Genomic DNA, 14370 nt, shown 5'->3' with positions numbered 1-14370 from the left:
GGTTAGCCTGTATTTGTATCACTGGAGCTATGAGATCGAGTCTAACTAGAGCATTGAAGATCTCGTACCTCTCCATCTTGCGATATAAAGAAGGTACCGGAATGAGCCATCAGCTAATCTTCCCAGATCATGATAAAGAAAATCATCAGCGAGAAAACCTTCACTACGATGTTAAGTAGAAAAGAAGGGGGTTCACAATACCAGTTCTAAGAAAAATACCTTGGAATGGTACATAGAGGGTTCTAAAACCATGCCGGGGGAATGATGCAGGAGTATTCAGAACTGGCACCAAATGCTCACTGTCGCTGGGCCGCTGTTTAAGTGTTTTTCAGGCAGAGATACTTGCGATAGAAAGATATGCTGAAATTAACCCAGTGAGAAAAATATTCCGATACATTCTAACAGTCAGGCTGCAATCGAAGCAATGAGCTCGCATATCCTCGATTCTAAGATGGTATTGAAGTGCCGAAGATAAGTCAACGAAATAGGCAAGATTAACAAGGTCTTTTTAATCTGGATTCCTGATCACTCGGGAATTAATGGGTATGGAGGGGGCAACACACTTGTCAGAAAAGTAGCACAAACTGTTTTCATCGGCCCGGAACCTCTAAGTGGGCTAATGTACCTACAAGAAAGATTTTTAGGAAGAGAAAAAACCGAAAGAGAAACACTCTGGCGGAATCTTCATCTCATGAGAATGGGTCTAGCAGAAAAACGACGTGTGCATTTTCTGCGGGAAGGAGGAAGAAACTTCGAATCACCTGTTGACGGAATGCCTCGCTTTCACTAGCCACTGCGAAATCTGCTACGGACAAAAATTGTAGAAGTGAAGAAGTCGCCTAATTGAAGCCACACCAGGAAGTAGAGCTGATTAAAATTCTGGAAATGGAAGGATAGCTATAGATCAATAAATGGCGAGAAAAGCTCTGTTGAGAGGCACAATAGAGCATTAGGTAGCAGCGAAATATAAATCCCTTAGATTATAATTTCAATCTTAGGTGAAGGTTCTGCCTATAATGGAACCCAAAATATTCAAACCTGAAATATTCGAACACTTCTCTGATAATTTCAAGTCTCTAGACGAGTGTTATCGTATACACGGTAGACAGCTGAACGGATAAATTCGTTTTCAACCTTATATTCTCAGCTCTAAATTCGAAAATAACAGACATTATGAGAGAATAAGTGCCCTTGAACAAGCGTACAAAAATGAACTACAATTCTACAAAGAAATTTTAGTTATTATTGACGGAAATTCACAGCTTGTCGTTCAGTGGAGATCAAAAATTCTTTGATATTTAGTTTTATCACTTACCGACATCATTCTAGGATATCCAAAAGAAATGAAATGGTCCTTGGTACGAAATTTAATCAGATACTTCCAATTTTGACATCGTCGAATAATGAACAGATGACAGTTTTATTCAATGTCATTTCAAACGATGTTTCCGTTGTGCAATGCGTCTGAAAACACGAATACACCATTATTTGCCTGTGACAAATTGCACTACCAACAACGAAATTATCTTCAGAGATCCTGCAAGGAAAATAATTATTTCTGTTGAATCGTAAATTGTTAAACATATACATGAAGTACCACGACATGGAAAGCCATGACTCGGCAAGCCATCATTACACAGAGATTCCCACAAGTAAGATTGGGACATATGGAATAGTAATTCTTCAATGTCTTCGAAACTAATGATGCCAACGTAAGCGAGACCTAATAACAGTTATATTCTCCCATATATTCAAAAGAAGTATACTCGTTTGAAATACTTATAGTTATTCTCCTCTCATTATTCCTTTCCTCTAACGTTTTTATGCTAAAAGATGAGTCCGTGCTATTCTATCAGGGTTTGAAAAAGTGCTGGGAGTGATTTTACAACCATTGCTCTCTGAACTCGGAAATGTTCGTTCTTTGTTTGCAAATGACGAGTAGACCGTTCAACAAAAATTCGACGAGTTGAATCGTTTCTGCTTTGCCGTTAAATTTATGAAATTGAGGGGAAGTAATTTCGCTTTCCATAAATATAGATGATGGTCTCTTATTGACATTTCATAGCTGTTCATTTCTCGACAGCTGCTTCAGGCTAATTGCCGGGTTGAAGCTGGAATACGCTTCCTACTTCGTACTGAATATAAGTACGAAATTTGTTTTCGTATTCCAGCTCAAATGAATATTATATGCTCGAATCTGTTCAAATTCAAATTTAGCTTCGAATTATATTATGTGTTCAGTACTATTATTCTCTATTATATATACTGATATACTAAATCCAAATGTGTGTTTCTTTCTTTTTTGTTTATTTTCACAAGGCCAAACGAATCATACTGAAAGATAAATTTTTTCACACAAAAATGGTTGAATCAAGGAAGGAGATTCATTCATTTTCACTATGCATTTAATTACTAATTTATCTATATTGTCCATATTAATAAAGAGTAATCTTTTATTGGAGTTGCAAACGAATTTGAGGGATTCCTTAAATAATTTTTAGAAAAACGTCCAACCTGTTTTGAGTAATTCATTGAGTTTCTTGAACTGAGCAAAATGAATTTCTTATTGTGAATAGAGTGAAAGTCTCACTCAATTTCAATATAATTCAGAATTTTGGAGACAAGCAAGAGACAAGTGTAGTTTTTTAATTATCTCAAGTATTTGAAATGATAATTAGTACGTATTAATGGTGTTCCTTAATGATTAGCTAATATTCAAGGAAACTATTTTGGGTGCCATTCTAAGAAAAGAACTTTGTATGAACGTATGTCCTAAACGTGCTCACTTTTGAGATACAATGTGATAAAATTCCCAGAATTTTTCTTCGTAACCACAATGATGATATTGTAGATACTTCTATGAAGTTTGGTTTACGTTTTCACTGCATCAAGATACATTTTAATTATTTTATCAGTAGCATCTGTATTTGTTTCGCATTGAATATATTTGGAAAAATGGTACCACACTACTTTTCTCGTCATTTGCGGGGGTTTTTAATTTTCTGTTTTGATATAAAGAAATCTGCGGCTGAGGCTCATCGAATGCTCTCAAATACCTACGTTGAGGTCGCAATTAGTGAAAAAACGTGCTGAGAGTGATTTAAACGCTTCAAGAACGGTGATTTTGACGTCGAAAACTAGCATGGCGGTGAAAGAGATGAAGTTTTCGAAGATGCAGAATTGGAGGCATTACTTGATCAAGGCTCGTTTCAAACGCAACAAGAATTGGCAGGATCATTGGGAATGACGCAACAAGCCATTTCAAAACGCCTGTAAGTCATGGGAATGATTCAGAAACAATGAAATTGGGTGTCGTACGAATTGAAGCCGAGATATGTTGGAAGGCTTTTGTTCATTACGATAATACCAAGCGTAGATAATCATGGGGATATCCCGGCCATGATTCCACATTGAAGGCCAAACTGAATATTCGCGGTTCCAAGATAATGCTCAGTATTTGGTGGGACCAGTTCGGCGTAGTGTATTATGAGTTATCAAAACCGACTGAAACAATCACATGCGATCGTTATTGAACGCAATTACATATACAACGAGAGACATGACAAAGGGATTTTAAAGCATGACAATGCTCGACCCTTTGCTGCGAAAGTGTTCAAGACATACTTGGACGTTCCTCCCTAGTACTATCACTTGTTTCTATCGATGGTACATGGCCTGGCTGACAAACACTTTCGGTCAGCCATGAACAATACTTCGAATTATAAATGTCCAACCAGTTTTTGTTTTACAATAAAGCCTCGGATTCAGGAAAAAAAAAGGCGGAAGCAAATGTACACCTATACATGGTGTTCCAAATTAAGTCGGCACCATTGCCAACTCCGTTATTATTGATGCTTCGATGTCGGTTGAATGGGCAAACTAGTAGCATTTTTAGTGGTCTTCTCGATGCCGAAAACAAAAAAAAATAACAATCGCGTTGTCATAATATTTCATAAAATTAAATTTTTTCTATGTATCACCCTATATTTTTTTCATGCATTTAGATTCATAATACCATTCTCAACAAAAAAACTCATTTGACTTTTCATCATAAAGGTGTATTAATAGGAAGGATTTATAACAAACGGATTTGATAAAGCGTTATAAAATATCGAGTAAATGTTCAAAAACACCGCGTTCTTGTTGAACACATATTTGAGCCCTTCTATTGACACTATTGATTCACAAAATTAATGCGGCTAGCGAAATGGCTTTAAGATGGAAATCATCGTTTTGTATATTAATACCAAATAGCTCAGTGGTGTCAATTAGGTAAGTGGTGCGACCTCAGAGGAAAGAAAAGATAGAGGTGCCTTATAGCATTTGTTGACATCGCTATAACATTTTTGTTTACAAACACTTGTAATGTACTGCGTTGCCATTCTGAGGAAGAAGTAAACTTTTCTCCGTTCTGTGACATAGATGTTTTGCGAATATTCTTTGGATTTGGCAACACGGTTCTGTTGTTGTTATTGCAAGTGACAACTAGAGGGCCGTTGAGGGTTAACTATTCATTTTAATTTCACGTTTGTAATCGGCGTTATTTTTTACAAGTTTGTGAATTTTAAGTTACATATTGTTAATTTCAATCATGGTAAAACTTCGAAAAACATGTATAGTGTAAAACATCGGAAATGAAAACCTAACCTATCATAGGTAAGTTCACGTTTTGAGTCCATAGGCATAGAATATATCTTGTCTATGGCGTAGTATTTGTGAGATATCGAAAACTTAATTCAATGCTAACATTTGTAGGTTTCCTTCGAATTTAGCAAAATATGGTGCCACGCAAATGAACAATTTGCCGAAATATGCATATGTTTGTTCCAAAAATTTCAGCACCGAAAACAGTAAGAGAACCATTGACTGCGCCACTGAAATGTTTACCGTCCCTCTAGTTGTCAATTTTGCAGGTTTGTTGTTGTCCTATCTCACTATCATCATACTGTTGCAATTGATTACAATACAACGCTATTTACTTCTAAGGGCACCTCTATCTTTTCTTTCGTCTGAGGGTGCGACATGATGATAACGAGTTTCACGAGTTCACATCCTAGCGCAATTTCTTCTTTATACCGTTTTATTCTGCTATTAATAACGAAATATCATTTTATGAAATATTATGACAACGCGACTGTCAGTTTTTGTTTTGTTTTCGGCATCGAGAAGACCACTAAAAATGCTACCAGTTTGCCTATATAACCGACATCGTAGCATCAATAATAACAGAGTTGGCAATGGTGCCGACTTGATTTGGAACACCCTGTATATATAAGTCAGATTCAATTATAAATCGTGGGATTTATTATAAAATAATTATGAAGTGGATTTAAATGGTGTTTATATTCAGCAAAGTTTCGCTTCTGCTCCTTCAGATTTCTGTAAAAAAATCAAGTAATGAACTGTAACGTTACAATTTCCCATGAGACTCTAAAGACTAATTTCTAGGGGTGGTTTGACTTATTTGGCAACAAAACTCCTACCCAGGTTTTCACAAATTCAATAAAATTAAAATATACAATGATCGATCCTTTTCACTCTAAACAAATAATAAAATAGAAACTTAACCTAAAACGATTTCAAATGAGTTAGTCTGCTACTAGGATGGAACCTCTTCTGTAAATTATCTTCAGCCTTCTGAACACCAATTCTTATCAGGAAGCTCTAGTACTCCAATCCTCATTCAACGAAGTTGATGTGATAATGCCAGGTATTACGCAGGTATTCTTTCAGATTCAGGAACTAAAGTGGTCTAGCATACGTACTATTCCAAATTCTGTATCTCAAGGAACTACTTCTTGATATTTTTCAATACCAAGAAATGTTTATGTTGTTCCAATTCCACGGGAGGTTTTCTTTGTTCCAATCTCACGGGAGGTTTTCTTGTTCCAATCTCACGGGAGGTGCTTTGAGAAAATGAACAACGATATCAGAATATGTTAACTGAATTTACAACTCCTTCTCGGATTTCTAACCAAGAAATTACAAAGAAATCATTACATTTATAATCAAATAAACCTGAGAAGGAGTTTTGCTGACATTATTTGACACAAAAAGAATTCTACCAAACCTGAAATACGTTTCGACAAGATGGATGACTCTAAAAAAAAACTACTGTTTCAAATTAAAATGATTCGTTCTGGTGAGATTATTACTTGTTGAATACAAATATTCATGTTAACACTTACCGAGAATCCCGACACAATTCTCGCCGATAAATCAGATTCCGAGTCTCAAATTAAATTAATGATGACTGAAATCTAAATCTTAGGTACGTATTCTTGCTGAAGTCTCAATAATCATTGAAAATCTTTCAGAAGATTCTCTCTAGATCTGCGCATCTGCATTTCGACCGATGGTACACGAAATGATACTATTAATTGACAAATTACCGCGTCTTCAAAAATTCCAGTAGCGTAACATGGAATGAAGCGTGCAAAATCGTTGCAGAACTTAGAACAATGTATTATGATCATTGTTGCACATGTTACTGTTTCTTCCAGTTTTCGTCAACATTCCAAGCTCGAAATTATTATCAAAACATCCTGAAATATATCTATCTAACCCACCTGTCTTGTTTCAGACGTGAACACCGAACAGATGCTGACACAACGCTTGGCCGAGCTCCAAGTAAAGCTGCAATACCTGGACACGATGTACAGAGCCAGGCAGGAAGACCTCCAGCAGCTCACCCAACACATCGACCAATCGGCTTACGCGGGCGACAACATATCCATCTTCACTCTATCGCCTGCACCAGAATCCAGGCCTGAAATAAGACAAATGCTCAAGAACATGTCGGGCATGAACGCAGCTACAGGTCTCAATCCCCCGATCAAGCTGAGGCTGCCATCGTCCTACCATTTCTTGCCGCATCTCCTGGACGATCCCTCCAGTTTGAGGCTGGCCTACCTGCTGTCCAAGGGACGAAGCGGCGTATCGGTTGTGCTAGGCGTGCCAACTGTTCGTCGCGAGAAGCAGTGCTATCTGATGGATACCTTACAGAATCTAGTCGAGGGGATGTCGCCCAAAGAGTCGAACGACACTCTTATTGTTATTCTTGTTGCAGAGGTGAGTCACAAGTTTTTTAATGAATATTTTGATTTTTCTTTGGGTTTAGAATATATTAATATTTTTTTGAGATAGAGCAATACAACAAATTTTCAACCTCAAACAATAAAGCATGTGTAGAAGTGATCTCAATATTATCAGAGGAAATGTAAACAAGGAATCATACATTTCAACGTATGATACAAGAGCACAGATAGAAACCTCAGCAAAAACTCTGTGTCCCCGTATAAGTGTAGTGTAAAATATACAGGTTCTTCATACTGATACAAACTACAAAAGGTTTGTGTATACGTTTACAGAATAGGGCTTCCTCTTCATCCAAAACAAAATCTTCTCCATCCTTTCGCTTCACCAGCAGTTGACGACTCCATAACTAAATCCTAAAAAAAAAAAATAAAAGAACCAAAAGGAAATACTAAATGTTAGTTTTCAATGTATTGATTTGAAGTTAGTGACCTATTCCAAAAAATAATCTGAGACTGAATGGATAGCATGAAAACCACCATGAAATTTATAAATTGGACAAGTATTTACCGAGTGGTCAATGGTTTCTTCTATACCACACTCATAGTGGACTATCAATATAACCTAGAACTTTCTGTGAAGTATCAACGAATATTTCCCACCTGTCAAAAATTCTATGTAAATGGAATGCAATTATCGAAAATTACAGCGAATATTTCCCTCCTGTCAAAAATTCTATGTAAAATGGAATGCAATTATCGAAAATTAAAGCGATAATTGAATTGTAGGAAGCGAAACAGCACTGCGATAATTGTTCTGTTCATAGATGCATAGTTTCTATGAATCTCACACAGTTCCAACCTATGGCATCTACGGAATCTATGTCACTTTGACAAGTTAACAGTTTATTCGGGAAATATTCCCCCGAATTACACTCGTGCATCAAAATGACCGGATAATTTCGCATTCCAGCGTGTTTTCTTTGAAAAACTGCATTTGGTCATTTTCATTTTTGGAGAAAGAGCCCGACACCGAAGGTGAACTCATGCAGTTTTTATGACAACACGCTGTCATGCAAAATTATGGGTAATTTTGATGCACTTGTGCAATTACTTACGAATATTTCCCTCCTGTCAAAAATTCTATGTATACGGAGAACTAATTGCATTGTAGGAAGCGAAATAGCACTGCGATAATTGTTCTGTTGATAGATGCATAGTTTCTATGCATACACCTGTAAAACTTTCAGACAAAACGGGAGATTTTTCAGATTTATACCTACTTGATTTCGAGAGATCGCAGTCTGTTTCAGATGGCGCATACATCGTTTACATTTGACATTTCTCTCAATTCTCGACTCTTGTGAACCAAGGGCGTAGATATTTTTTTTTCTTGGGGAAAGATAATTGAAAAAAAATTTTTGACGACAACTTTTATTCATATCTGTAATGTTAGAAAAAGAAGTTTGATAATGAAGTTTGAACCAAATTACTCGAAATAATTTTTGTTGTCACTAATTCGGTTGTTCTTACCTTATACTGGGTGTTCTCAAATAAGACTTACGAAGGAAAATGAGAAATTACTTGGATAATTTTGAGAAAAAAAGTTTCATGAATATGAGCCCACAAACGCTTTGCTTTCAATATACAAGTTGTTTCTAGTGTGTCGTAGAGTTTATCAAATATTTATTAATCTTCGCTACAGATTAGGTAAATAAATACAAAAACTTATAATTAATGCATTCATTAGAGCTTACTAGCTGGATCTTTATAATAATTTGGATTTTCCTGAGGATTACTAGAGATTTTTTCTCGAAATCGATAGCAGATACGACAAAACTATAACAAACCAAAAAGTGTAGTACTGGACCAGAGGATTTTTCTACATTTTTCTAAACTAACAGCCATTCACCAAAATATAGTTTTGGAGGAAGGAAGCAGGCATCCTTCCAGAAAATATATCACCCTGTAGATTTGCATTAAAAATTAGCATATCACATGGTGAAAACTTCAAACTGGAATATCTATGGCCAATTTATATTAAATATCTTGTGAAGGGAAGGTTATACGAGAAAAAACTTAAACTTTAACACATATATCTCAAAACAAAATGTTTGGGGACTCATGTTATAGGACTTTTTTCCTTAAAATGATCCGGAAATCTGTCATTTTCATTTGTATCTCCAATTTAGGAACACCGTGTAATCAACCCCAGTATCCTCCTATTTCTACGCTCTTGTCGTGAACTTTGAGTATAGAACAATAATATTTTATATTCTATGGTCTGTCATTATATTCCATTCATTTGAGTAAAAATTCGATATGAACTGAATTGTAATTTATTGTGAGTGTTTGCAGTGTCTAAAATCAGTATTTCCTTTTTAAACGGCACCAGGCAGATGAGGGAATTCGAAAAATTTTAAAGAGCGCCACCTTACAGCATCTGGTGAATCAGACCACAAAAGCAACAGGTGGGTCTTTCAAAAAGTCTGAAACAAAATCGAATCAGTAAACACACCAGGTATTCTATGCATCTTAGACATCATGCAAAATTATCGGTAATTTTGATGCACTTGCGCAATTACTTACGATAAGTCTTTTGTTGAAGACATTACAAAAATTCCGAACGCCAAATTTCCTTGTCACTTTCATTAGATTGAGGGAAGGTATTAATCCATAAAGGTTTGCGTGACATTAATCTCGCAGGTCTAGCCTCTGGAAGGTAAAATACAATTGGAAATGAGTTCGGGTAGAAACTAAATTTTTCCCAAGATTCCTTGACAGAGTCTACGAATATGAGGCCGAGGCATATGTTATAGAACTGGTAACCAATGTAAAGGTGTAAATCTAATAGTTCCACTGACAATTCTCATAGACACGATAAGCTGTGCATCAATTTTATGAACATGAGCACTACCTATCGAACCAAACAGAACAACAGTATTCAGCAGCAGAAAAAACCAAGGCCAAGGGTACCGTACGAAGAGTGCTGGCATCAGTACCCCATGAAGAACCAAGATAGCTAATTTTTTAGGAATATTATTCATCGACTTCATTATCCATTAAAGCTGAGAATTGGAAAAATTCAAATGAAGTTATAAGTTGCGCAACTAAGTTCACGCTGGGTTTTCGATGAAAATTATTGTGAAAAATGATTACAAGTGAATCATTCAAAGTATTGCCCATTGTAAGCCGCAACTTTCTTCCATCTTTCTGGTAAAATTTAGTTAAATTGTTGGAAAAATACTGAGACAAACATAATACAATTGTTCGTGTTAATGACTCTTTCATTACTGGAATTTGGTATTCACTGAAACTGGTTTAGAAGAGATATTACTTTTTTATAAAAGTCGTTTTGGACTATTCATTTACATGAACCAAATAAAAGAGGAATATTAATAATGGCATTGTGCAAGAAATCTATGTCAGACATTAATTGAAGTTGAAAAATTTCAATGCATCTTTATCCGCAAATAACTGTATTTTGAATAGAAGTGTAGTTACCTCAGTTTTCAAGTCGTCCCTGTTTTATTGTCGTTCAAATCAAACGTCCATGTTCCAATCGGTTTGATCAGCAGGAAGTCCGGTTGAAAAAAAAGTCCATCATTGGATGAATATTAATTAATTGACGGTCTTCAGAATAAACATATGCTATCATGCAAATGAGATATAAAGATAAGACGTCAAGTCGTATATTGAATATGGCCGTAGAAGGGATAATTGAAAATTAAAATTATCGATTACGCACTTTTGATATGATAGTAATATTGTGAACCTGAAAAATTTTCTGTTCTGATATTCAGTTTTCGAATACGCTACTTCAGATAATTTGAACCAGGTTAACTAATTAAAAATAAATAATATTATAATATAATAAATTTAATTTCAGAAATATTATACAATCTACAAACAAACAAAATTCCCACAAAGGCTAAGCCTGTCCGTGGGGTGAGCAACTAAATTAAATTTTTTTCTCAATTTTATGAACAGTGCAAAACAACAAAGCCAATATATGCGACACACAACTGAACAAAACAAAAATATTTCTTTTGCCATTATTTCAAGCGTATCGGGAAGGCAGGTTCTAACAAGACAAACCAAGATGTCGTATCAGAGAGTTAACCGAATTTGAAAAGGTCAGATATTCTGTGCCTAGGTTGGTCCATCAGAAAGAGCTTCAATCTTTTCTTAAATATCGGCGCAGGAACCCAATTCCTAACATCCACCGGAAGAAAATTATAAATTCTACCTGCCAAGTACTCAAATGCCCGCTGGGATATCGTTTTTGAGGCATATTGGGTTCGAAGTATCTATGAAATGCATCGAAATTTGAGATTCTCCATAAATTTTCTGAAATGATCGGTTGAAGATGACTTCTGAAATTGTTTTTGGCGGTTGATGCTTACAGATCTTCTGTACATTACATCTGTTCGAAGGTTGGCATTTCAAGTATCTTTCAACACGCTAGAAATGTTACATGAGTCCTTAAAAACAAGAACAGATTAATGAGAAAAAATTAATTAATTATACACATGAAAATTTCTGGTTGAAAACTTCTATCGAAATATAACCATCATATTCCCCTGGAATTGCTCTGCCTTACTCCTTTCTCTTTCCACACCCCGATAAATCGCATATTTATTTCATCAAAGGCATGGTTGTCATGGATGACAAAACAGAGATGCCCACTGTTTCAACTTCGAAAACGCACCCAAAACTAGCCTAAAGCAAACCTTAAGTTTTGTCAATTCTTTTTTATGTTGTAGATGTACTCTGACTGTACTGATAATATGTATTCATTTCATTCGTTATATCAGGTGTGTGAATAAGTCTTTCCCGTTTTTTGTAAGAGATGGCGCCACCAATACTGTGCGAGTATTTAATGGTTACATATGTCATAATCAAAGCTTATTCATCTGTCAACAATTCCACACTAACACATTAGTTGAAATTTTTTCGCATCATAAATTTTTGAAATCGTGAAAATGTCGAAATTTGAGCCGAGTCGACGTCATTTGCGGGAAGTTTCACTTTATTGGTTCAATTTGAAGAAATCTGCTGCCGAGGCGCATCGGTTGCTTCAGGAAGCTTATGGAGAAGGTTGTGTCGATGATTCAAGTGTTCGCGGATGGTTTCGACGCTTCAAAAGTGGCGATTTCGACGTGGAAGACAAGGAGCGTTCCGGGCAGCCGCAAATCTATGAAGATCAAGAATTGGCGACTTTGCTTGATGAAGATTCGTGGGAGTTGACCGAACAACCATTTCCAAGCGTTTGAAAGCCATGGGAATGATCCAAAAGCAAGGAAATTGGGTGCCGTACGAACTGAAGCTGAGAGACGTCGAACGGCGTTTTTTCACTTGCGAACAGCTGCTTCAGCGACATAAAAGAAAGGGTTTTCTGCATCGTATCGTGACTGGCGATGAAAAGTGGATCCGTTACGATAATCCGAAGCGAAGAAAATCATGGGGACTACCCGGCCATGCATCATCATCGACGGCCAAGCCAAATATTCATGGCGCCAAGCTAATGCTCTGTATATGGTGGGACCAGCTAGGTGTGATTTACTATGAGCTTCTGAAACCGAATGAAAGGATCACAGGCGAAGTCTATCGACGACAATTGATGCGTTTGAGCCGCGCACTGCGAGAAAAACGGCCACAATACTCCGACAGGCACGACAAAGTTATTTTACAACATGACAATGCTCGCCCACATGTTGCACAGCCGGTGAAAACATACTTAGAAACGCTCAAATGGGAAGTCTTACCCCACCCGCCGTATAGTCCAGACATTGCTCCGTCTGATTACCATCTCTTCAGATCGATGACGCATGGCCTGGCTGACCAGCACTTCCATTCCTACGAGGAAGCCAAAAAATGGGTGGATGACTGGATAGAGGCCAAACCGGTCGAATTTTTTCGCAACGGGATTCGTATGTTGCCAGAAAGATGGGGAAAAGTTGTAGCTAGCGATGGCCAATACTTTCAATAATTCATTTGTAACCATTTTTTCACAATAAAGGCTCAAAATTTGAAAAAAAACGGGAAAGACTTATTCACACACCTTATAGGTTTGGTTGTTTTTGATTCAATTTCTATTTCAAATACAGATTTACAAACAGTTATTTTTAGAACCACCTACCAAAATCTCGTAATGAAAATAGAACGAATCTAAAAATTCGTAGTACAGCGGTAGAAGAATTGTTATGACGTAATGGCAACAATATTTTCCTTGGATCGCTGACGTCATGCTACTGCTCAGCTATAGTATTTTTCGATAACAATGACTTTAATAAACAATGCTTATCGTAACCTCAGTTATACCTAGTCAACTAGCTCATAAAACCTAAAATATTGCAAAATTTATGATAATGTAGGTCTAGGTACGAATGTAAAGCTCAATTCCAAATCTTTCCAGAAATAGCGTTTTTCTTTTTGATGGTTCAATCGTATTTTGATTGAAAATATTGTTGTAGGTTTAGTAAAATGATCAGTATCAAAGAAGATCAAGAAAAATAATCACAAATTGGCGAATGCGCCAGTACCTACTTACATTTCCTTGTTCTCCACTATACTGAACGATAATAGACAAGAGATTTCCTACAACTCTTTCTAACAACTGACTTTCTAGTAATGTAGGCAACAGTATTCCTCTTCTTCCTCTCAAACCAGCGACGGAAAATGAGATGATCGATTACATTTCGGGCTTAGAAATTAATTGTTCTCCTGACCCAGATAGAATAACGTCGTTTATTTTAAAGAGGGTCAATAAGTACATTCTTGATCCCGAGTTTTGTTCCATAGTAGCTACTCATGTCAACCTCTGCTTTATCAACGAAGATCGACGATGGAAACTGGAAAGAATCAATTGTGACCCCCAAATTTCAAATCAGAAGATCCTATTTAAAGTTTATCATTTGTTTTTTATTGCTATTAGTTTTGAAGTTATAAAACAAACTTGTGTTTTTTAAGTGTGCGCGATAAAAATGTCTGTAGAAAATAGAATTGCCTTCATTTTCCCTCTTCAACAACATATTACATACGAACATATATTTCCATATTTACCTTATTTGAAATCAAATCAAATACATACATAAAACATAAACAAATGAAAAAGATATGAGGCGCAGTCTTCACCCATTAATTTTTTTCACATTAAATAACATTTATTTACTAAGTTTTGTACATTGCTATAAAACTTGAAATCTAAGCTATTTTTCTACGTAATCGCCTTTCACTTCGATGAGCTTCCTCATTCGTACGACAAACTTTTGTATCCCCTCCTCTAACCACGATCCCGCCGCCTCGCGCAAGAACGAAATGACCGCTTCATGAA

At 36.3% G+C, this 14370-nt stretch overlaps 2 protein-coding genes across 3 annotated transcripts in view; one reads left to right on the top strand and one right to left on the bottom strand.

Moving 5' to 3' along the window:
- LOC123671943 (probable 3',5'-cyclic phosphodiesterase pde-5) overlaps window positions 1–1434 on the bottom strand; it is a 338133-nt gene extending 336699 nt beyond the window's left edge. Inside the window, exon 1 of the mRNA XM_045605841.1 lies at window positions 1316–1434. The gene's annotated coding sequence lies outside the window, so the exon portion shown is untranslated. The remainder of the gene's footprint in view (window positions 1–1315) is intronic.
- Window positions 1–14370, top strand: part of LOC123671944 (alpha-1,3-mannosyl-glycoprotein 4-beta-N-acetylglucosaminyltransferase B) — a 257900-nt gene that overhangs the window by 103873 nt on the left and 139657 nt on the right. The window contains exons 1-2 of one of the 2 annotated variants that reach the window (XM_045605848.1): window positions 1573–1712; window positions 6584–7071. In XM_045605848.1, the coding sequence (XP_045461804.1) occupies window positions 6601–7071 (471 nt within the window). In that variant the 5' untranslated portion in view covers window positions 1573–1712; window positions 6584–6600. Of the gene's footprint in view, window positions 1–1572; window positions 1713–6583; window positions 7072–14370 lie in introns of those variants that run through there. The other variant, XM_045605847.1, reaches the window with a different exon arrangement.

Source organism: Harmonia axyridis, chromosome 2 (assembly GCF_914767665.1).
Source record: "Harmonia axyridis chromosome 2, icHarAxyr1.1, whole genome shotgun sequence".
NCBI classification, from domain to species: Eukaryota; Metazoa; Arthropoda; class Insecta; order Coleoptera; family Coccinellidae; genus Harmonia; species Harmonia axyridis.
Note: the sequence above shows the minus strand (reverse complement) of the source record. Positions and strands in the feature narration are given on the sequence as shown.